Source organism: Rhipicephalus sanguineus, chromosome 6 (genome assembly GCF_013339695.2).
Source record: "Rhipicephalus sanguineus isolate Rsan-2018 chromosome 6, BIME_Rsan_1.4, whole genome shotgun sequence".
NCBI classification, from domain to species: Eukaryota; Metazoa; Arthropoda; class Arachnida; order Ixodida; family Ixodidae; genus Rhipicephalus; species Rhipicephalus sanguineus.
This window is the reverse complement of record NC_051181.1, coordinates 164,100,539-164,125,857: the sequence shown is the minus strand read 5'-3', so window position 1 is coordinate 164,125,857 and position 25,319 is coordinate 164,100,539. Positions and strand designations below refer to the sequence as shown.

Here is a 25,319-nt window from a genome sequence, read left to right as displayed (position 1 = left end):
TGGCGTAGATAACAGTGCACTATAAAAATAGAAGGTTGTATGAAGAAAGAAAGAAATTTGGGGCAGCTCCGCCCTAGTGGTGCGAAGACTGATGTAGCAGCAAAGCTAGCTTGCACTAGTGGTGCAAGGCTGGAAGCAACAGCGGAGCGAGGGCTCGGACTACCGAGGAAGAAGCTGCCCTCCCAAGTCCGTGTCCCTTTCTCGCTTAAACCACATGGGTTTGGCGGGAGCACGTCACGCGACTAGTGGTACGTGATTTTGGCGGGGACACGTCAAGTGATTAGTGGTACGTGATATTACGTAACGTTTCTCTCCCCTTTCTTTTCCCTCTTTCTCTATTTCTCGTTTCCTCTTTCTTTCTACCTCTCCTGTCTTTTTATCTCTTTATGTCTGTCTTTCTCTTTCTTTCGATCCCTTTATTTCCGTCCCTCTCTCTCTCTCCGCACAGTGTTCTCTCGGTTATCCGAGTTATTGCACCGCACGCAGGAGAAATCGCCGCAGCGGGAGAGCGCGCGCCCGCATGATGATGATAGTTTATTGCAACGCCAGACAAACTACGGCTAGCTATAACAGCTTCGCTGTTGAAAAAGAGATAACCAGGATGCTAGACTGTAATAGGTTAAGTAATGCCTGCTTATAACAAACAGCCTAGGTGGTTTGACAACCCCATATCGAACGTGTTGCCAAAAACGATCACCATCATCGGCTTTGAAAAAAAGGAAGAAAAAGCTCACCGCCGTCTCTCTCATGGCGGGCACCTCAACAGCAGTGCACAAGCAAGAAAGTGGGGAAACCAGAAGGATAGACGCGAAGAGCCCAAGTGATGACCGACAAGAAAGCCGGCGCCCAGCCCGCTGGCATCCGTCTAGTCGTGTCAGTTACACGGCCATGGTACATGTGGACGAAAGAGCGTGGAACCGCGTGCTCCGGTTGTTTCTGCGGTCCGACCACTGTCGAAGAAAAGCATCACAAATCCTGCAATGTTGTCTCGAAACAACAAAGGATCTGTCTAACCTCTCCTTGTTGAATCCTCTACATCAGGGAACTCGTGAACAGGTCCATAGTCGCATTTAACTGAGATTGCGCGTGTATACGTGTTTACGGCCAGCGCGGCTTCGCACGCACATGCGCCTATAGGGCCACTAACGGTAACCTCAATTCTGCGCTAGATAGGTTATCTGAGCGTCGCTGTCGTGAGAGTCGGTGTCCTTTTTTTCTTCTTCTTTATAGAGGAGTTGCTATCGGAACAGCGGGCATTCGCAACAGCGTTGTTCAACGGTTGCACAGACAGAAGCGGAGCTGCTATACGAATACAAGTTCACGCCCCTGCGTGTTATTGTGACGTCTACGGTGAGCAAAAGACAACGATGCGTCGTGATGTTCACGCGCAGTTGTCGGCTTGTATTACCAGTGTTTGCGAAATTTGCTTTCACGGCATCAAAAGTAACGAGGAAGAGGCGATCGCGATATTAGTATCGCTGCTTGCGAGAAATTTGACGTAGCATCAGTCAGCGAATCACAGCAGTTCAGCAAACGCAAAATGCAAAAACATTCAGCGAGCAGCAGTGGTTTTTTTTTGTTGTTGTTGTTATTCTCGTAATGTGAATGGGCGGCTTCCAGACTCGTTGGCGCGCGGTATAAATTTTGAAAAAGGCATAGATTATTTAATAGATTCCCCAATCTGAGCGTAATCGCAACCATTTCGTCGCTTCAAGTGATGTCGTGCCTGTTTTGCAAAAGAATCTTGCATACGAGGAGCCTGATCTCTGGAAGCAATTCACGGTGGAAACATTCACGCGTGTTAATAACTGCCTGTAACACCGCGGAACACTTGGTGGTTCAAATTCCTAGCGGCCTGCTCGGCCTATACGCTCACCACGCAAATGTAAATTGCAGAGAAGACCCACTCCTGTCCGCGACTACACTTTCAAATCGCCTCTCGAGAGGAAAACAGCCATATCGACGAAGTACCTCCTGCAGGACATGTATTATTGTCCTTGATCGTCGTTTACGCATTAGCCTTGCTGTCACAATGCTTCGTAACTCCTGTGCCCCTACGACGTCGTACTTAGGAAACCACTTCACTCGGCCCTAAACTAATGTGAACGCTGCTGTTGGTGCAAAGTGTGCATTACGAAGGATCAATGACCGTTGTCGCGTCGCCGCAGTAGGCCTACACGGTTTTAAAGAATGCATTCTTCAGCTGCAGCGCAATACAGCAGCAATAAAGACAGACGGTTTGAAAACGAACGGAATGGATGCTTATAATAAGCTTCTTCACGACTTATCGCAATCTTGTTTGAAGATTGTGAACCATGCATGAATACAGCTGCAGTTAATTTCTTTGTTTTTTTTTTTGTTTTAATGCTCACGAAGCCTTGATTTAAGGCGTTTCTTTCTTTTTTTCAGAAAAGGAATTATTTACTGCAGTAGCACATTTACGTAGCAGAACGATAACCTTACCTGGGATCATGTGAACGCATCGTCAATACACCTTGAGAGTCGCAGATGCAGGTCCTTCGAATGAATTTGCCACCAAGTTCAGCAACCACTGCCCCGCAGTTTTCGCACCACCGCCGACCTTCCTGTACGTTCGGTCGAAATAACAGCTATTGCAGATGGTCGACGAACCACTTCACTTACGATGCCTTTATGTTCAGTTTTCACGTAGCCTTAACTTATTCGTCCACGCTATACTGTCTAGGGCACTCAGGCGAGGGCTGCACGAGTGAAGAAACAACGCTAGCAAGGCAACTCCTTTTTACGTTCGACGCACTGCGGGACTGAATGCTTCGTCAGTTGGCAACCAAGAAGCAACGCACATATGTTAGTTTCCTTGCAGCTAAGCGAACAGGTTCAGCGCTGTAGACACATGTGCAGACAAGGGTATAAACTCAACGGATTTCATGCGTGGCCCATGCCTTCGAAACGCAAGTTTTCACCGTTATCATCAATAGCTTCAGCATACATTTGTGGTTAACACACGCCCCCTGTTTCGACCGCTCTTTCGCAACGCCACGCGCCAATCACCTATTTATCCTTCCCTCAATGTATATTCACCCCGATGCGCATTCTTATATCAGGGGTCTCAAAGTCACTTCAGCTAGCTGGCTGCAGTCATGACATTTAACCCCGCAAGGACCGGGACAATGAAGAAAGTTGCAGTGGGGGGGGGGGGGGGGGGGGGCAAATGTCAGCTCGCGTTTCCATTTAAAAAAGGCCTTTCTTATATCTCATATATGGGTGGGTCATTTTTTAAAGAGACTTGGCGTCAGGCCGATACCTATCTCCAAAATTGCTATAATCTGGACGCCGATTAAGAAAAATAGCTCTTACTCCACGGTTATGTTTCAACACATAGTGAATGCATGGGACGTGCTTCACGAAAATAATGCTAGAGACCAGTCACGTCTGTGTAGCTTTCCGAAACGAAGCGTTAATAATCGCAACAAAATTATGCGAGTACCATTTAGCAAATTCACGAAACACCTTGTGAAGCACAAAAGAACCGCTCAAGTTGCAAACACGTTGGCTTTGACACCTGGCAACGATTAGATGCGACGGGAGACGAAACGTCCACATGAACTTCTTGTGCGGAGGCGAAGCTCGATCGCAGATGTTCATGTGTCATCCTCGACTGGAGAGCTGACTTGTTTATTCGGAGAAACAAAAATATATGGGACGAAGACAGTCATGTGCAGGCCGGACAGACGTCCGCGATCCGCGTGTTCATGACTATACCGTACCAGAGAGTAAAAAGACAACGTTGCTTTGTTCACTCCAGGGATTCAAGTGCAAAAATAATCATGAGATTATGAGGCAAGAAGTAGCTGAAGGCTCCGTAGCCCACATGGAGTAGTGAACTAGAGTCTGGGTCCGATTTTCTTTGTAAAGTGACGTACTGAAACCGGTAAGCGCACCAAGACAACTATGGGAACAAGGAAAACGAACACACAAAGCGCTACTCTGCAGAGCTCTGTGTGCTCGTTTTCCTTGTCTTGGTGGGCTTACCGGTTTCAATATGAGACGTGGACTGTAGGTTAACGAGCTCGCAAAACCGGTTTTCGACCCTCGCTTTAGTGCGACTGCATCAGAATCGCATATTCATTAGGAGGTGTCAAGTGTCACCGCCGCCTCCCCCCCCCCCCCCCCACTCATTGGACGAGTCCAACAGGCTTTGCAACAATGGATGCAATAATGAAAATGACGCAATGACGTGCTGCTCACAACGGCCTGCCTTTGTTTCGCAGCTTTGCGCGAGTAAAGGCGGGAAGTAAGCCATTGCTTCGAACGTAACATCAGGGGTGTTCGGCCGTCATTACTGTCAAAAACCTGCATGGCCATACCTCTGCATATTAAACAATGACGGGAGAGGACAAGTGGGGGATAGAGCGCTCACTTCCGACTAGTTTTATTTAACTGAAAAAAATTGCGCGAAGCTTGCACTAAGCCGCGCAAGGCTTGAAACAGCGAAACTGGACGATTCTGAAAACGAATCTGGTTGCTTCTAGGTTGTTTCTAGGCCTTAGCTAGGTGGTGCAGGTTCTAGGTCGCTTCTAGGTTGTTGCCAAGCTTTAGCTAGGTGATGCTAGGTTGTTTCTACGTTTATTCTGAGCGCAGAGAGGTTCGACATATACCACAGACAGACACGACACGGTTGTCCAAACCCAGAGACAGAAACTCGCGCTGAAACCAAGCGTTCGCACCTCTCATAGATCTACGGGCCCGTCGTCGTTGGCGTAGGCATTCCATCGCTTTGGGATCTTCTCGCAGCCGTTGTTGCCTTTCCCGCTCCCTAGTATTCTCTCGTTATACGTACTCGGGGTCTTCGGCTCGCCGCCGTGGCTTCGCAGCCATTTGTTGGGCTAACTGTTGCCTTCTTCATTTTTAGTGAACCAGTGGTGAGTAGTGGGATTTACCGAATTTTTGTGGCACAAGAAGGCGAGTTGAGGTAGGCGGGGTGTGATCCTTTATGTCTGAGTATGCCTGTGCAGAGATACGGCCTGCGTCGAAATTTCGGATGGCGAGTTGGGAATCACTTACGATCACATTGATTGTTGGGTCGGTCATTGCCAAAGCAATGGCAACCTCTTCAGCAACTGTTTTATCGGCGGAGTGAATTACACTGCATGCCGTGCTCCAACCGCGGTGTGGGGCCAGGGCGACAGCCACCATTGTTCATCGATGTGGGTGCCGAGAGTCGCCTTCTTATCTGGGCCCATTAATCTCTTAGTGGAAATTTGCAGGCACGCACTCTCGCCCGAGATCTCAACTGGCGGGCGGCGTTCCTTACGCCTCACACTTCCCATTCTTCGCCCTCCCAGGCCTGCGAAAAACTAACTCCTTTGGTTACTTACACAGACATTCTACAGACTAGGCCGTCTCCACTATCCTCCAGCTCATAAAGACTTCCCCCGACGTCCTGTGGCGCAAGCTTCAGACGGGTGTCTTTCCCAACCCCTGGCTTTATAGCAAAGTACACCTCGTGACACCACACTGCAGATACTGCTCACAGTCAGCCACCCTCATACACACGGCGTGGACGTGCCCACAGTACGCTGACGCTTCACACACAGTAGATACGTGGGAGCCCCTTCTGCGTACCACCGACTCGGCAGAGCAACGCCGGGCAATCTCACGCGCATTGGAGGCCGCGGCGTCCCAAGGGATTCCCGCTGACCTCCTCTAAGCAGCGTAACCGATCTCTGGGTCGGTCCCCTCTTTTGGGAGTTTTGATTAATCTGTGGCACATACCCGTTTATGATGATGATAGTTTTCTGGATCGACTCACAAGGAACAATTCACTAAACAGCTTGGCTGTTAAGGTTGTATACAAAAACGTCGAGGGAAAGAGAGCGAAACAGAAAAATAAATTGTGGCAACATGATTAGCAAATCTTGAAACACGCATGAAATATGCAATCACATTTGCCCTAAGGCCCGGCAAGGTAATCAAATTCATTTTTCGAGAGCGCCATAGAAGGTGCGCTTACACACGTCACCCAGCTAATGTATGAATTGCGGTTCGATAATTTCGCGCGTTCAGCTAACGCGCGAGTCAGTCTCGGTGGTACAGTGGTTATACGGTGCTCGGCTGCTGACCCGAAGGTCGCGGGTTCGATGACTGTGCGTACGCAATCCATCTTTCAGCGTCAGCCACTGTGGATGGGTCAACGTAGAAAACACTGAGTTACTGCAGCCGCCCACATCGTGGTAAAGCCATGCAGGGAGTCCTATGGAAGTGCCTCTCCACAGGCCTGGTAGCGGGTTTCGGTGCACTCCTCCTGCAGTACCTGTGGGCTGTGCTCAAGAGATGGTTGCGGAAGGACCTGCCGCCAGGACCCTTCGGCTTGCCTCTGCTCGGCTGCCTGCTCTTCATGCCCAAGGACCATCGCGGCGTAGAGGTTTTCAGACAGAAATACGGCAACGTATTCGGGTGCGTATGTAGGCACTCGCTGCTCAAGGGACTCTACGCGGAGTTTAAACGCGGGCTCGTAACGAAAGTACAGTGCAAATGCACGCTATGCAAGCTGTCGTTCATTTAGTTCTTTTTTTCTTCTTTTCTGTCTATAATGTGGCAGCACTTACGAGCTTGGCTCTGCGCCATCTGTTCATGAGTTTCCATGAGTCTCCCAGGTAAAGTGCTTCCACGGCAACAAAGATGTGTGCTAGAGCACCAAGTTGGGCGAGTTGGTGGACGTTAATCTTGAAAAAGTTTTTTTTTACTGTGCTAGATACACGGACAACATAAGGGCCGCAACACACGGGAGCTGTTCGAGACTTGTGCGATAAAGAAGACACGTGGATGTGTTAGCGACCCGTCGGTTGTACTTCCAGATTGTGAGGTGCAATATCTAAACGCAAGGTTGTGACGACAGCGCTCCTATGACTTTGGATGGCCAATGAGCTGATGTCACTTTTGTTCACTGTGTAAATGTCATCTTTCATTTAATGAAATTCTGTTGTGGATCTTGTTCTTGTTCTTGTTCACCTGCAACTTTGGCTCACACCCACTGTGGGGGATTGGCCAAGACTTGAGTGGTTTTATAAATGTTATAATTCTTTAGAGGGGAGGTTACAGAATAGAAAAATTATAAATTTGATAGGAAATTTTGACACTTGATAAAATATGAAAAATAAATAAAGAAATAAGTGGATCTGCGCACGTCCTGCTTTCTCGTCTTCGTTTGTCCGTGTTTCTAGCGCAGTAAAAAAACTCATTTCGTGATAAAGATGCATGGACCAAACCTTAATACTTTTTCTTTAATGCAACATATAAAACAGAATGACCGTGGAGCACTTTGCTTGTAGCCATTTTTGGTTGTCACAAATTCTTTAGCAACAAATAAGCGAAAGGCAAACAGATATACAGGTCACGTTTAGAGCCTATATAATATATCGCTAGCAAACTGGTGGAATAATCGTATAAAGAACTATAAACACAATACTAATGAAGACAACTGCAACACTTCCAGATCCTTTGTTTGTTTTGCTTTACTGCTACGTATTTAGGTGCACCTGCGTCAAGGTATTTGTGTTAAAAGGACTGGGCGTGCAAACAAGGACGCAAGAAAGAAGTCAAGGCAACACAAACGCTTCGATTTCTCTCTTGTTTCCGTGTTTGCACGCCGTCATTTAACATGGATACCTACCAACTAGCTCAGCTCTCGGTTATTCTGTGTCCAGGTCAAATGCAGCGCTAAAGCTTCTAACCATTGCACATGAGCTGACACGTTCGCCCAATGGTACTTGGCGGACTTCATAGACCAATGCCTTCTTTCCCTGGTTAAATCTCTGCCTTCCGCACAATTTACCATGGAGGGAGGAAATTCTCATTTGTCGTCAAGGGCGTTTACTAAGCCAACCCCGACGTCATCGGAACGACCAGAAGCCGATATTGTGAAGTGTGGGTGTAACTGTAAAGAGTACATTTCGCACGCTCTTTTGCCATTCCCGTACCTTCAGCTTAATGTTCTTAACGCGAGACTCGACAGGTGTGACAACCGTCCCCTAACAGAATTCCTAAACCCTGTTCCCAGCCGTCGTCAACCAGAACTGTTTTGACAGCACTAGTGTCATTATTATTTTTGTCTTTTCTTAAGTGACAGAAATGATTTAAAGTTTATAGTGATGCCTGCCTGTCCTGGCCTGCCCTGCATTTTGACATTGATTTGCACAGCGTTCATAGCATATGAGATGAGATTATTTCTATCTGCTCTTGCTACAAGTCAGCAATGCTAACCATGATATCTTCAGTGCTCTGCGTCCTCTCTTCTGTCCACTCTTGTCGTTTGCGCTGATATCGTTAAAAAGTTGCCGTAGCAGCTGCATTCCGATGGCGAAAGAACGCAGACTGTTGTCCAAATGAATTTTGGTGCGCATGTGCTAAAACTCCCGTTGCAGGGCAGTCGCGTAGCCATGAGGGGGGGAAGGGTAAGTTCTACCCCCCCTCCCTCCCCCCCCCCCCCCCCCCGGCGAAACGTTTCTGGCTACGCCCATTGCAGGAAAATTATTCGGCGCCACCCGCGTGCTGCTTTGCGACGTCAAACCTGTTGAATCAGTTAATCCTAAAATTTGCTATCGACCTTATTGTGGCACGTAAAGTAGCTTACGTTGTTGCCCTGTGTTTCCTGGCATGCTTACATCTGCGCGCCAAAAATGAGTCGTTCCCTCTCATGCGCTTTTGCTCTTCGTCTCGTGCTACGTTTTTTCGCGCTATTCTCATTCATCATGAATTGCCAACTCGCCCAACAGTCTACTGTTCCCTCTCTCTTGAGTCCGTTTACTGAAGCGTAATTTTCGCAACTGACAATCTCTGTGTGCAGGCTTCACCTGGGCAGCCGATACGTGGTTTTTCTGTGCGACTTCGGCTCCGTGAAAGAAGCTTTTTTGCAGGACGCTCTTCTCAACAGGCCAGAAGAATTTCCCTTTAAGGTCCACGAGCAGTCACAAGGTATAACGCTATATAGGGCAGACGACGAATAGAAACGTCTACCATGCAGAACCAACCAGCCCAATCAAGCACATTGCTATATAGGGCGCACCGCCTAATGGAAACACACGCTTTAACAGTATAGTCATTTGATGAAGAAGTAGCTGCGGTCACCAAGTCCAGCTGAAAACACGCATATACGTAACGGGACCAGTACGGCTTCCTTCATCACATTAAATCACTTACGGCTCTTACGCTATAGGGTGATCGAGAAATCGGTAAGGCTCCCGAAACGTCTCTGCGTGTTTTCACCTTGGCTTGGTGCCCACAGCTTCTTATTATTTGTTTCCAAAAGTGAATAATTTGCACTATGTACATAGTTTAGACTCGTCACACTCATCGAAATTTAGTGAACTTGTGGCACACGACTAGAGTCGCGGTTAATTAGTAGCATCTGTACGTAATAGATTAAATGTAATTAATTACTTTTAAGTAATTACATTTTCCAGCATTTTCACAACTGATCTACTACTTTTCTTACTCAGTAAGGGTCCGTATAATAAAATTACTTCGTTTCTGCAATCGCTCACAGAAACAAAGTAATGTACATGTAAGAATTACTTTATTAGCAAAACAAGCTGTAACAGGCGATGCTGCGGTTAGCATTTGTATGCCCGCAGCCGTGCCATACGGCAGCGTCATGCATGCGCATGTTACGACAGGCAAACCTCTTTTCCGATGGCAGTCGAGTGAGCAAAGCCTACTGATACACACAGCTTATGGAAATCAGTTGCTGCCTTGAAGAGGACAAGACCACTTGCCGAAACGTTGGCCCTATAGCAACGTGCATCCCCTGATCAAGGATTTTTCATCTCTTCATGCATATGGCTGAAATTAAATACCTACCCAAGTAGGCTAATAAATAAGAGTGTCGGCTTTTGGGCGCGACGTCCCTGGACCGTTACGCAGCATTGTTAAAGGGATGTCGTTTCACTTGAGGCGAACTGATACCATAAACGACTTTTCTGGTATGAGTAGGCACACAAGTGTGTCTCTAAATACTAGAAGGGAAGTAACGTAAACGTAGAGTGTACTATATAGTGGTACAGTGCACCTATCTATATAGTACACTCTAGTAAAAGTAATCGACAGCATTCTTAGTTGATCATTTGTTTCTTTCGTGAGGCAGTAATGGTAACTAGTATTATCCCATTTCTGACTGAAGTAATTGTCATTGCATTCGGTTGCTGTTTTTCTTCCTGTAATGTGTGAATTGTGGTGACGGATAGTTTGGCACACTCACAGAGGCGTCTGCGATGTTCGAGGTGCCTCAGTGACCAGCGCGGTGCGATTGACTATCTCCCGTCGGCTCTCTCTAAGCGCAGGTCTTATTTTAATAAATGGGCCCCTGTGGAGACTGCAGCGTCGCTTTTCGCTGAAAGTCTTCAAGAATTTGGGCGTTACCACACCCGCCATGGAGACACACATACGTGTAAGTCCTTATGGTTCGTTAGAACATTTATGTTTCTAAGCCATGGCAATGACATTTTGATGGAGGCGGATTGCAAAAGGACTCGTTTATACATTTATGCCCAAGAATACTTGGATGTCAAAATCTCAGTACCTCCCGCTGTCTCACAGGAACTTATTGAATGTAATGGGGAGACGGCCTTTCAAAGTAGTTGCGGCCTGTCGACGAACAACTTCATGGAACTTTTAATGTTTTATCTTCGCGCTACTTTTGTGGATTTCGAAGGCAAGCTATTTTTGCAGAAAAATGGAGTGTGCATTGGTTCCTGCGTGGCGCCTATTTTATGCAACATATACCTTGCAAAATTTGACAACTCTGTGTGTACAATTTTAAATGATGGACGAGTCTCCCATATATTCAGATACGTAGATGACTTCCTTATTCTTTTAAAAATTGGACCAAGTGACTGCCTCACTAGTGCCATCCGTGACATCTTGCAGGTGTTTCAGTCCTGCTCCACTAATCTATGTTTCACTCATGAAGAACCACTTGATAATTCTATTAGGTTTTTAGATTTGTCACTAATTTTTTTTGTCCCATCATCATATCTGCTGGATGTACAGTCCGAGGACTAAAAAGATGCTCCTTCCGTATGAGTCTTCCCATTCGAAGCTCGTAAAGCGAGCAATTGCCAACCTTTGCATTTCCAATGCATTGAAAAAAAGTTGTACGCATCAAATGCAAACCGGTTTTCATCAGCAGGTTGAGAGGCTGGTGAATGCAGGATACTCTCAGGTTATGATTGAGGCGGTAGCGGAATCTCTGCACATGAAAAAGAAACAGCCTTCCAGACAGCGTAAGGAATGTGAAGAGAAGAAGCAAGTAGTTGTTATGCCATACTTACATGGCGTATCGCACAATCTTAAGAAGGTGGCAGTGAGAAACGCCGTCAAGCTCGTGTTTTCTGCGCCCTGCATTTTGGCTAGCATATGTAAGCGCGTTGCGCGGTATGGGGATAGTAGTCCAGGTGTAATACGGCGCATGTCAACAGATTCAGCAGGTGCGATACATGCATTGTCTACAGTATTCCCCTGACCTGTGGCAAAGAATATATTGGGCAATCGGGTAGGTGTGTGAACGATAGATTGCGCGAGCACGCTAATTTACTTCCTACGGGCACGGGTGGAAATCTACCGATTCACTGCAAAGTGTGCGGTTGCGCCCCTCTTTTCAGCAACGTTTCGGTGACTGGGAGGGCTAAAACACAGAAAGAACGTGAAATTATTGAAGCGTTTCAGATTCACAAACTTGGTCCTGATAAGTGTGTGAGTGCGCCATCTGTGTTTTTGAATGACAAGGAGGTCCGGTTTCTTGACAGTGATAGGTGATAGGTTGCCTTTCAGTGATTCATGGTTGTTGCTGCGCATGCTCATATCGGTTTCTTGTTCGCGTCTTCATCGAATTAAAGTCAGTTGTTAGTCCAGCATCCTACCTGTCCCTGTCTCTTTTTTTCTTGGCTGTTTCTTCTGCTTTCTTTGGTGCTGCTGGCATTTCCTCACGAAGTCTCACAGTCCGCGCGCTGCTTTGACACGCCCAAACTGGTATGTAGGTTTTTCCGAGTTAATTTTAGCGTTGTCAATATCACCCTCCCACTAATGATGCATAAATATATGACAGACCATGGACACGTTATGGCAGGCAGCACCACTGGGAATGTTTAACAGCACACGTTACATACGAAAGCTTGCGAGAATTACCAGTGGTATTTGTCGGTAACCAGTATTGGTTGACAGAAATTTTGTCTCCTAAATGCAGCAATAATACCAACGCTGAATGAACAGGTTCGGGAGCTACAGAAGACTCCGAAGTTTCAAGGCATCTGTAATTTTGAAGCCTAGAGCAAAATAAATACATAAGTAAATAAATAATAATAATAATAATAATAATAATAATAATAATAATAATAATAATAATAATAATAATAATAATAATAATAATAATAATAAGAAGAAGAAGAAGAAGAAGAAGAAGAACAATTATGACTCAATTTACTTCAATTTCAGGAGGAACTGTCGTACCTAATCCGGGAGCTTCAATCCCTGGAAAGAAAGCCCGTGGTACCCACAACCTTGCTGACGCCCAGCACATCCAACATCATCTCAGCACTGGTGTTCGGCCGGCGGTTTGAATACGACGACCCCGAGCGCAGTTACCTTGACCAATTGATCGAGGTCATTCCGGCCCTGGCTGCACAGGCGGCGGCCATCAACTTCTTTCCCTGGCTTCGCAAGCTGTTCGTCTTCTTCCGCGTGGGCGCATGCGAGAGGCTGAGGGACGCACTGGCCCGCCGAGAAGATTTTGCTGAGTGAGCGACAGGTGTTTGTTTAATATGTGCGGAATGATGCGATATATATCACCAAACTGATAAAAGGCTATCTTGCAGGACGACATCAATATGTATACCACAAAGACCACTCTTCGGATTGCGGTGATGTGCTGTCTGACATCCCACAAGATGCCGTTTTAGCTGCTATCCTTTTTTCTTCATTTTATAGATGATTTGCACATCAACACTAAAGCAACAGTAAGAGCGTTTCCAGATGACTGCATTATCTACAAGGAAGTAACCTACCGTGAAGACCAGATAATCTTAAACAGTGCACTTGAAAATATAACACAATTGTGTCAAACGTGGAAGATGGCGATTAACGCAGAAAAAAAACCGTTTGTACGACAGTGAAAAATAAAAGAGCACCCATGAACTTTCTAGGACAGATGTTAAGGAAAGTGGAAGTGTTTATAAATGTTTAGGCGTCACAGCTTCATCAGATCTCAAATGGGACAAGCAGGTAACATGTTAATAAAGCAACGGCAGTTTTGTATTCATTAGAGCGCTCGCTTAGATCCGCATCAGTAGATAAACGCCTCGCAAACATGTCACTCGTTCGCACTGTACCGGATTATGCGTTAACAGTACATTGGTTTCCCTACCGTAGATAGTACATAGCGAAATTGGAGAGCTTGCAAAGGAAAGCGCATAGATTTATCTTTAATAAGTATCGCTGTCATGACCCTCCTACAAAACTATGTAAAGCCAGTCGACTTACCCATTATACAAAATTGAGACTTTGTCTCGAGTTTATTTTCCTTGTTCTTAATGGCAGCATGAAAGTCAACGCGAGTAATTACTTACGACACTCATATACAAGTGGTTCCCGAACTAGACACACGTATCACTTGACTGAACACCTGGGTTCCAGCCTTGAAGAAAACAAGTCCACTTAATTGTCGAAACGTCGGCTCGAGCAACCACCCCCTGTTCACGGATTTTTTCATCGCAATTTTCCATCTTCCACTTCCTGCCGTTTTTTTTACTGAACACAGGTTTCATAACGACATCTGCAGGTACTCCTTTTTTACACAAGAAATCCGAGAATGGGGCAGTTTGCCTGACAGTGACGTCAACTGCCCATCACTCGAAGCTTTTATCGCCAAGATATCAAAATATGCTTTGTAGTTATGATAGAGACGCAGCCGCGCAGCTTTGTTCAATGACATTCTGATTCACTTCTCAGTTTCTTGCTTTTCTGCCTTTATATTACGCCTCATGATTTCGTCAATACTTGCCGTGTCTTATCTCTTGTGTAATGAATACCCAATTTATCTAAATTTTCCGTTCTTGTGCTTATTTCGCGCGCTATACTACTAACATGTCGTTTACTACAGTTTTTCTCATCTTTTTTAGCGCCTGTGTGATGAATGTAAAGTGCATATATGTACTGCCTTGTTCAACTCATGTGCGCGCCTACTTGAACTGTGTTGTTTTGAATATGTACGCTGCCCCCTTTCCTACAACAGCCCCAAAGGTGAGGCTAGCAGTATATTCAAGCAAATAAATAAATAACCACATAAATATGGCCGAAGAATGCATGGAAGCACTAATATACAAGATGATGGTATATTAAATAAAGATATCTGATTTGCAAAAAAAAATGAGTGGTTTTTAATTTCTCGTATGTGACGTTCAACTGTGACAGGCATAGAACTCAGTGGTGCGTCTTCCACATCAAACAATTTCCCTTAGCACTGCCCAGTCGGGGACGAATAACAAAGTTCGAACGACCAACTGCGTAATATCGAGTGCCTCATACTTCATTAAGACTACTAACGTGAAACCGTTTTACGTGCAGCTCCAAGATTAACGAGCATGAGGACACATACAAGGAAGGCCTGGTCCGAGACTACATAGACGGATTCCTCAGCGAGATGAAGGAGCAGCATAACGAATGCTTCACTCGTGAGTGCGTCTTCGATAAGGGTGCTGTTTCTTTTCATTCGATCCCGGCCAGGATTGACCTCGATTTCAACTGCCATAACCTACCTTGGCGCGCGCTCCAAGTCAGTAAAAGAAAGGTTGCCATCCAAAGGAACGTAGCATATAAAGCCACAGAGGAACCCCTTGCTCAGAAAGCAAGCTTCATAGCTCCACAAAAATTACTTGAACACCCGGGACCAACATTATTACGGAGCGGTCGCTAAAATGTCTACGCTTTGGAACTACCTAAAGTATGAGTTCTTGTCTTCCTCTGAATTTCGCTTTCGCCATTTCAGCATGACAATATCTAGCTTTGTGACGCAGAAACGTGAACTGGCTCATTGAGCAATAAAGCAGGCGTCTGTCCCAGCGAATTCCCGTTGGATGTGACATCACATCACGTGCGCGCCTCGACAGAGCAAAGCGGGGAAACAAAACGCTCACCGACATTAGTGTAGCAGGGGAGGGGGGGGGTCAACTTCTTGCTCCTTCAAAAAAGTTCCTGGCTACCCCTTGCTCACTAGTAAGGTGGCGCTAAGTAGACATCACGCAAAGAAACACAAGACACGACACATTGCAAACATATTTCTTAGTCTGTGTAGTGTCTGCTTAGCGCAACTTTAACGATGAACGTACACCAGCTAGCCTAGCCTGTAGCTCTACTGGCTCTCAAGGAAACGTTGCCGTACCGGATGACGCGCGGGGCATCGCCGCCACGCTAAGTCGTGCTCACTCTCGGAATTAAGCCTCCGGTATACCCGCGCGCTGCTTAACCTTGCGTTCTACACTCTAAACGTGGTAACCGATAAATGTGATTTTGTGTACCGATGGTAAGGGTTACCAAGTTTAGAATTTATGCACTCAAAGCTAATGTAACCCTTACTTTCATCATCATCATCATCAGCCTGTCTACGCCCACGGCAGGGCAAAGGCTTCTCTCATGTTCCGCCAATCAACCCGGTCCTGTGCTTTCTGCTGCCACGTAATACCTACAAACTTCTTAATCTCATCTACCCACCTAATTTTCTGTGTATAGGTGCACAAAATCCCGTTTATCGGTTACCACGTTTGGAGTGTAACCACGCTTCGGTGATCGCTGTAAAAAAAAAAAAAAAAAAAACCTTAATGCGCGCGCGCGCGCGCGCGCGCACACACACACACACACACACACACACACACACACACACACACACACACACACACACACACACACACGCGTGCACACACAATAATTTTGAAAGAAAAAACGCGGGCGGTAGCGAGTTTTATGTTACCATGACTGGATTGCCACATCTCAGAACTATCGAAAACGGCCCCAAAGCCTTGGGAAATAAATCAGCACGAGAATTATACATTTTAGTTGGGAAAAGACGGGTCTTTCTTAACAAAACCCCCCAAAAGTTCGTTGATCTTCAGCGACACTTGATCGATTCTGCAAGCTTCAGTTGGCAGTGAAATTGCCCTGTCTGTCGAGTTTAGTCTACCACACTTAGCCCGGCTGCGGCGGTCGCATTTTCGATGGAGGCGAAAATGCTTGAAGCCCGTGTACTTAGATTTAGGTGCACGCTAAAGAACCCCAGGTGGTCGAAATCATAGGCGTGCGCGCAGGGGGGACAGTGGGGGGAGGGTGGTCGCCCCCCCTAATCACCTAAGAGGGGGGGGGGGGCGAAATCTGCCCCTTACATTGAGGCCCCGTAGTCACCTAAGAGGGGGGGGGGGGTCGCAAAATCTGCCGCGTACATTGACTTAATAGGGGGGGGAGGCGCTGCGATGAACCTTCGCCTCCCCTGATGGGGAACCCTGCGCACGCCTATGGTCGAAATTTCCAGAACCCTCTACTACGGCGTCCTTAATAATCATCTCGTTGTTTTGGGACGTTAACCCCAACAGTTATTATTAGTCTACCACAGGGCATTTACGGCAGGGGCGAATTCAGTCCCTAGGATGTGTTATTGAGATATATGACTGAAGGCGCATCTGGAAGATAATGGTGCGGATCTGTGTTCCACTTCGCTGGTTGGCTTCTTTATTCTACGCGTACGAACAATGTTTGATGTGGGAACGAGGCAAAACACAAACTGGGTAGGGACGGTCGTCCACTGGTGCAGATTCATAATGCGCAGGGAGCTTGAAAGTGTCCAATACACAAGTACGTGCTATTCGCACCATATGACGTGTTGGTAGAGCAGCTCTGCACTGGCCGCGAACTGTTTGCCTTACGCAGGCAACCTTCTCAAGGGGAACGTGTCGACCTTCTTCGGTGCCGGCAGCGAGACGGTTCGCTCCTCCATCGAGTGGTTGCTGCTCATGTGTGCCGTCAAGCCAGAGTTGCAACACCGCATCCACGCCGAAATCGACGCAGTTCTTCAGCGTAACCAGAGCTCGCACATCTTGTGGAGTGACCGAAACCGGATGCCGTACACGCAAGCGTTCATTTGGGAGACGATGCGATACAAGCCGGTCGTTCCACTGAACATAATGCGCTAGTGAGTATCTGCCTATACTTCTCTCCGTCTCAAGTTACATTGCTTAACTTTTTTCGTTTTTTAAATGCGTAAGCATTTATATGTAAACGCAACGGCAAAATTGCGGGTACGTCTGTCGCTCCGTCACGTAAGACGAATCGCTATGAAGAAATAAATGTATAAAAGAAGATAAGTTTTCTTGGTGGTTCTGGGTCCAGAAACTAGGGAACCGAGCTGAGAAGGCGAATGTCTTACCGACTGGGCTGCACACGTATACGCTTGCAGACTGCGAATATACTTTAACCATGCAAATGCATTGTACCGGCGTATCGAAACTATTGTGAAGTGAGAACACATTTGAAGGCTCTGTTGAAAAATGCCTTGGTGGTGGAATAAAAGCCGTCTCTAGGACAAGATGTAAAGCCGACATGGAGGATTGTACATATCAGGAAAATTCCGACTTTGCGAAAATTTTATGTCAAACAGGCGTTTCGGTGGTCACGGGCTGCGCCTTCCAAAGTGGGCCGTTCCAAGCGCTGATGAACGCTATAACGCTTTTTTTTTTTTTAATAGAAAGGTTAAGGTTGCCGTACCGATGCCGCCCGACAAAAACGCCTCAGGGAAAGCCACAACAATAGTTTCTTACAATAATAAAGTTCTGCACTGTAAACGCGAAAAAATATGCCGACCAAAAAGAACAAATTGTTTACTGATGTTTCGGCTCCCCATACGGGAGCCTTGTTCACAATCCCAATCAATACTTTGAGCAAGCCGAAACGTCAGTAAACAATTTGATCTTTTTGGCTGGTGCATCTTTTCGCATTTACATTATACATTTCCCCGGCAACACGGGTTGCCCTCAAACTTTAGATTTCTCATTTCGCTCTTTCCTTCACTACGTCGGCTCGTCTCAACACCTCTTCGTGTGCTCCTTCTCGCCGTGCGAGGAGAACGAGCAGGGAGCGCGCGCACCTGCTAGCACATAAACCGGTTTCTGTTCGCTCGCTCGACAACGTATATAACTCGTGACGTCACCTAATTGTAAAGGTAACGTCACGAAGGCCACTGCGGAAAGGCACGAAGAGGTGCACGCGAGCGTCTGTTGGTGGTTTACCCAGGGAGGTGAAACTTCCTATACCATCCATGGAACGCGATATTCGCTCGCAGCGCCGGAAGAACACCTGGTGTTTGGGGGCGGTACTGAAACCTGGCGGCACATTGCAGACACGCACTGAAGGACGCCATCTTGATGAGGACTGAGGATCCGAGTAGTTGGGGGGCGATTTAGCACCAAATTTAATTGGGATAAGGTATGCAGATGGCGAGCGAGCGACCTTCTTCCTGTTGCGCAACCCGCCACATGATCAAAACGGCAATCGCTGTGTTCTGATGGATGAACGTTTGCCCATCCACCTATTTTTGCACCACTTATTCTAAGTAAGACTTTGTTTTTGTTTACGTGTACACATAAATTAGACAAGAATAAAGAGCAGAGTTTGTTTGAATGGTTTATTGCCTAAACATACCATTCATACAGTAAAAACACAACTTGAATATTTTACGCTACTGCTGTAACCGCATCCTGATATGCGTCCAAGCGTAGAAAAACAGAGAGCAGCATGCAGATCATACCTTTCATCCGCCGGGATCTTAAAGAATTTTATGCCGGTGTGTCGTGAAGAATTTCGACACCCTCAGCAAAGCACGGTTTGTGATAACGGCGCGAATCCATTCATGCGTCTGTTTCGCTGAGGCTTGCAAGGGTTTCACCAGTATCCTCGAAACAAACCTTACGGTGGTAAAAGCGGCCTTTGGGACACCGTAGGCCGTAGCACACATGGGCGCGCGTTAAGAAACGCCCCTTTTTCGCCGTGAGAGATAGGACGGCGCAGTTCCCGTTTTACACTCCGGGTGGCGCTCGTATTTTCGCAACCTCGAACTGCAACCTTTAGGTTCACTTGCATATTAAAAACTCCGGAGTTAATAAGTAACCTGGTAATATAAAATGGAACAACAACGCTCATTTATGTTCGTATGTAGTACAGCCCCCAAACATTAGGATCGCTGCGGTCACGGGACAGAAAAACCGCGAAGTTTCATCCCCCTGGTTTACCTTCTAGTCACGTGATACCGCAGCGGCGAGGCTCCGAGCGAACGTAGCTGCGACGCTTCTCTGTAACGGATGACGTGGCGTGACGTAACCCTGTCCCATACGCTCCCGCGGCTCAAGGAAAGGGAACCCTGCCGTCATTTCTGCGACCTCTTGCTTTGTGTTGTATGACAGGGGCGAAATCGCTCATCTCGTTGATTGTACACATACACACTCGGTGCAATGCAGTCACTGTAAAAACTGAAAACATTTCCAGTGAATTTCAGTTCTCTCAGCGCGGGTGTATGTACAGGGACGTACGCTCGTGGCACCCTCTTGTGGTAGTGCGTGATTCTTACTTTGTCCATTTGCTCACCCCTTTTTTTTTTTCCCATGTATAAACGGCAACAAAACAGCAATCTAGCTGATCACCTTTGCATTGCCCACCTTATATATATATATATATATATATATATATATATATATATATATATATATATATACTTCATGCATAGCATAAAAGGTATGCGAGCTGCAGTCATTGCTTGGCTCACTGTTTCATGACGCAGCGCCGATGCAGACGTCAAAGCGGGAGGCTACGTCATCCCACGCGGCAGCATTGTGATCGCCTCCATATGGTCCATCTTCCACGACAAGTCTTTCTGGGGAGATCCGGAAGTCTTCCGACCTGAGCGCTTCCTTGTCGACGGCGAGACGAGGCCGTTGAAACCGGAGCAATTCATCCCCTTCTCCTATGGTAATATTTCATCAGACACGCATCGTCATCAATACGTGTTTAGTGGCTGCCCTGTCTCCGTCTGACGTTTAGCCCATTCCGCGATATTCTCGACATCGGAGACGAGTTTGCGGAGCGCACATAAACTTCTCTCGCCTCCCTCACACTGTTGTAGGGCTGCGCTCCATGTGGTTCTGGCAGTGCCGTTATCAGTAGACTAAAGGCAAAAAGAGAAATCTCCAACCAGAAGGTTTATTTTAAAAAACCCGACGTTTCGAAGCCTGACCGGCTTCTTCTTCAGGGGTGAGATGGCCCGAGGTGCACGGCGCTTATATGCGCTTTCTTGCCGACAGTTGCCGCAAGCCTTGACAATATAGGGGGGGCAAGGTTCCCGTGGTGCGGTTGATGTTTTCCGCTGTATTCTGTATATGCCACGACTCGAGGAGAAGCCGCCGGCGCCAACAGCTTTCCTGTTCCAGGATCACCGCATCGTCAGGACTAATGCGGTGGTCACATTTTTCGCAGTGTTCCGCTACTGCACTCCTTTCGCTGTTCAGCTGACGCAGATCGTTCTTATGTTGCCGCATCCTTTCGCGGAAGTTCTTTGTTTCCCCGACGTACGCGGCGGGGCAGTCTGAACACGAGATCCTATACACGACGCCCTGCGCTTTCTCCGCAGGTGCGCGGTCTTTGGGAAGGGGGAAGAAACGGCCGATGGTGGAGGTTGGCTTGTGTGCCACGCCGACCCCCGCCCTTCCCATTAGCAAGTTACGGAAATACGGTACGCAAATACGGTAAGGCAGTACGGTAGCGTTCCTCCTTTCCCGCTGGTTGTGCTTTTGCCGCTCCCCGTTCCAGTGACAATGCGTACCCCAAACGACAGGTGTCTCGTTAACAATGCGTGGGCTGGCGAGCAACAATACGCCGTGACAACCCCACAGTAAATTTTGAAAAAGCTTTTGTGGTGTTGGGGTGCCTTCCCGGCAAAAGGTCGACGACCTGGAAAGGAGGAGCGGTACCGTCCTACGGTAGCGTATTTGCGTACCGTATTTCCGTAGCTTGCTAAAACTCTCTAATGTTTCGCTGGTTCCCGCGATGTAGGGAATCGGCACACGGCGTCGCTGAGGCGGCGCCGCTGGCTCTCTACCCCCACCGCCCTTATTCCTGCGCAGGGCCTTGCGAATGAACGCCTTTGTGTAGCCGTTGTCGCCGAGATCCCGGATTATTTTTCCTTTTTCTTCCTTCTGCCGTCGTGGAGACGAGCAGATTCTTTCGGGTAGCAAGCTGCCTTTTCTTTATTTTTGTGAGGGCGGCACTCTTATTACGATGCGTGTGCTGGGTAGCCGAGAGACGGGAGAACGTGCCTGCCACAGCCTGGCTGATACTGCAGCTCCGTCGCTTCATTACTTCCCGCACGCGGGCCCCCCGTTCAGAAAGCGCGCTCTTAACGTCGCCAAAGTTCGAGCTCACGTAACTCATGGCGCTCCACGGCGGTGGGACGCCAGTTTGTCATTTACGGCGGCGGTTTTCAACTGACGCCAAAATTCATCATAATTACCTAAGAAAAAATGCCAGCTCCATCCACAGAAACGCGCTGCGCCTGTCCGCCTGAGAAATACATTCGTGCTAGCTACATTTATCTACTTTTAACAGCGGAGCTGTCCAAGCTTGGCAAAATTCCGGGATCTTCCGCACAAAACTGGGCGGGTATGCGCCACATAAAGCGGGTATGTGCCAAGCAGCTCCTAGCATAGCATAACCGTGCATAGTACCAATAGTACAGTATAGCAAAGGGGTGGAAGGGAAGTGAGGAGGAAGGAAGAGGGGAGAGGGTAATGCATTGCATAGCCTTGTGTAGTTTAACAAGGGGATGAGAAAGGGAAGTATGGATGAGGAGCACCGATGATAAGGTGCCGAGGAAAAGGAGGTGAGAGGGTAATCCATAGCATAACTATGCACAGTATAGCATAACAAGGGATGGGAAAGAGATGTGCCCAGCAGCTCCTGGCATAGCAAGACATAGTATAGTATACTAAGAGGGTGGGACAGGGTAGTGAGGAGGAAATAAAGGAGGGTAGAATGTGACATAGACTTGTATGGTATAGTATAGCAAGGGGGTGGAAAATGGAAGTAAGGGTGAGAGGTGATGTGCACGCTAGGAGGAGGGGATAGGGTAAGGCCTAGCATAGCCATAGCAAGGGGCGGGAAAGGGAAGTGAAGGTGAAAAGCATGGAAAGGAGGAGGAGAAGGCCACCAGCTCCGCTGTTTCCTCAATCCTCGCACGACTAGTTTGTAGCTGCCCCAGTTTTTTTTTTCGTGGCTAATGTAAATACTACTCATATAAAGAGTTATTAAAGGTTCGTCGTTACTACGTAAAAAATTACTTTTGGCTGAGCAGCGATGTCAGAATCCCTGATGAAATTTACCAGGACGTTCAAGTTTGACCGAAGATTAGCGACACAAACGTGGGTCTGGATGGGAAACTCTGCTATCTGAAGCACGCAAGGATGTATTATGTTCTTGCAACCGCTTATTCTTGAGCGGGGACTTGGGAAGCAATCTGGCTGTTCATTGCCGCAGTTGCATGAAATGCAAATCCAGTAAGCCGATGTTCGATCGCACAACCATTTTGGGTAGGGGAATGACAAGATATTCGCGGGAGATTTTAGAAGCATTTCATATTGTGAATCATAAAGATAATTGTGTCAGCGATACGTCCTTGTCTCTGACGTCGAAAGAGCGTGCCTACTTGGCGTAAAAATAAGTTTGAAGTGTCACGTGTCGTGGGAAGTGACGGCAATGCGCATGCATGAGAAGCCTTGTGCGGCAATGCAATTTCCAATAAAGCACAGTTGAAAGTCCAGCGTTCGTCCGCGTGTAACGCCTTCTTCTTGTGTACGTATTTTCTGTGTTTTCGCTGGTACCCCATTTACAAGTTCATAATGTACAAACTGGCCCAACAGCTAGCGCTAATGTATATATGCGTTTCACAAGCGAGTTATGAAATGGTGCATAACTACACGCCTCAACAGTAGTGCTTTCACCATTCGTAGGCAAGCGCTCATGCCCTGGTGAAGTGATCGCCAACATGGAGGAGTTCATCTACTTCACCACCATACTGCAGCACTTCGCAATCGAGGCACCACCCGATAGCCCACCCCTCGTCTTTGATGAAATCCCCGGCCTCTCTCTCCGGCCCAAGCCGCAGGAACTGGTCTTTCGGCCACGATTAGTAAACATTTGAGCACACAGAACGAACCACGAGTCAAACCTGCTCAAAAGCAGTTGTGACACACGATGCTATGGTCGCAGTGTAAAGGCTCTTCGTATCATCATATTAGCAATGTACCCAGCGTTGTTTTTAAAGGCACACACCCAGGGTCTAACAATGCTTTAAAAGGACACTCAGAAGAAAAATTTTTCATGCGTTAGTGCACTACCGTTTTTACAATACCAAAAATATCACTCTTGCAGTGGGAAAGTGTGTAAAAGGAAAATACAGGTGGCAACGTCGCCTTGAGGTTCCTGCACAGACTTGCCATGACAGATTGTGAAGGTATTTGCATGAGCCTATATAACTTTTCAATGACAGAAACTATAATTACATTGTGTTTATAAAGGGGCCAGACCTAAACATTTGTGTAGTTTAGTTCTTGCCTTGTTCTGTTGTGCTATTTTTCTTTTTTCTTTTCTTGTCTGTGTTTGCATGCTTTACTCATTTCCACGATTAACTTAGTGTTTCATTTTAGTGTCCCCTTAATACTATATATATAATGTGCATACTATGTTCGCTTGCAAGCCTGTTTCTTTGGTGAGACCTTTTACTGCAAGATGCAGTTCAAGATGTTCATGTTCCTAAACAAGCCCATCTGTAATGACACAGAACATTCACAGCAAAAACGGCATACCACCTCAGCAGCAGCTATTATCAAAGGACTGCAAAGAAAAGCAGTTGTCCCAAATAAACCTTTTCATGAAAGCCTACTTCTTGCAGTTGAACTCTTGAGTGTACTATACACAAACAACAAAAAGGTGTGCAGCTAGGGCAACATAGCCTGGCTTTATGTGAGCAGATGCAAACGGAGTGTCAGATAGAGCCACCTATATTGTAAAACCTATGTCACAGCAGCATAGGCAGAAACAGAAAAAGGAAGCAAGCATGCAACTGCACCAACCGTATGGTAACACAGAAATCTGCTCATTAGTGAAAAATCTGCACTTTCATGATGGATTCATAGGAAGCCTTAGCAGTGCTTAAGAAATAATCTCTGTCGCTATGAGATGCACTTTTAAATGGATTATTTGTCTATTTATCCACACAAGTGGCTTCTGCGCTGCTGCGTTATTTCACCACTGTAAAGTCTTTTTTGTGTGTGTGTGAAGCAAGAGTAGAATTTTCAGCACTACCCTTGCTCATAACATTGTAGATGTGTGTGTGTTTTTTCAAATAAACATCTATTAATAGCCTGTGCTCAAGTGCAGTTGCCATGAATTCTTCGTCTACTTTGATCGGACGATATACAAAATTGTCTAGCTGAAACAAACTTTATACATCAGTGGCACCACCCACCTTCTGTGACCATTCCAGTAAGATGCCTTTTTTTTTTTTCCCTTGCTGTAACCACAGACAGCAGACATTTCTCATTTGGTTGAGGAGGTATATAGCAATATTAAATGGGCAATGCTAGCAATAGTTTTTTTTAACTATTACATGACCGCTTATTTACAAGTGCTGGAATTTGCAAAGAAAGAGCTTTAGGTAGTTAGCAATTTAACGAAATGCGCATTGTAATGTGCAGTGCAATAAAACTGAATGGTGCATCAAGATGTGAAAATCGGTTGAGAATAATGGCGAGAAAGGTGTACATTATTCACATACTACTCATAAAACGTTCAATATTGGCAGTATTCAATCGTGTTTCAAAAACGGCTATTTGCACACCCCCAACTTAAGAGTAGAGAGCATAAGCAGCTCACCTATCACATTTGGCCCACGAAGTTCATTTGTGGTGAGTTTCCGAGTGATGTGCGGAGCTATACATAGAGCAGCCAATCTACAGGTGCATATCCGGAAAGGCAATAAAAGTGAAATCTCACACTAGTACTATAAGAAAAGGGTATAGGGAGTACAATGCGTCAGATGCTTTCACATAACAATATTGTGTTACAGTGTGCCTACACTGTAATATCGCCTACAGTGTGCACAAAACCAGAGTACGTTGCTTTCAGTTTGTCTCAAAATAAATTTACAGAAAAAGTCTCGGTCGAGATTTAACATTGCGATTTACACTGCCGCCATAGTGAAATGTTCC

The 25,319-nt window shown here is 46.6% G+C and overlaps 1 protein-coding gene across 1 annotated transcript; it reads left to right on the top strand.

The window, feature by feature from the left end:
• Nucleotides 1-1,245: 1,245 nt before the first annotated feature.
• On the top strand, nt 1,246-24,472 carry LOC119396973 (cytochrome P450 2J4). Its single transcript, XM_037664374.2, has 9 exons — nt 1,246-1,350; nt 6,150-6,435; nt 8,825-8,952; nt 10,317-10,423; nt 12,466-12,767; nt 14,593-14,699; nt 16,942-17,203; nt 19,841-20,028; nt 23,061-24,472. The coding sequence occupies exons 2-9, from the start codon at nt 6,221-6,223 to the stop codon at nt 23,249-23,251; spliced, it is 1,500 nt and encodes a 499-aa protein (XP_037520302.1). The 5' UTR covers nt 1,246-1,350; nt 6,150-6,220; the 3' UTR covers nt 23,252-24,472.
• Nucleotides 24,473-25,319: the final 847 nt, after the last annotated feature.

Coding starts and splice junctions, on each gene's coding strand:
- LOC119396973 (XM_037664374.2), top strand. CDS start 6,221: ATGCAGGGAGTCCTATGGAAGTGCCTCTCCACAGGCCTGGTAGCGGGT. Junction 8,953..10,316: donor GGTCCACGAGCAGTCACAAG/GTATAACGCTAT, acceptor CTCTAAGCGCAG/GTCTTATTTTAATAAATGGG. Junction 12,768..14,592: donor CGCCGAGAAGATTTTGCTGA/GTGAGCGACAGG, acceptor TTTTACGTGCAG/CTCCAAGATTAACGAGCATG.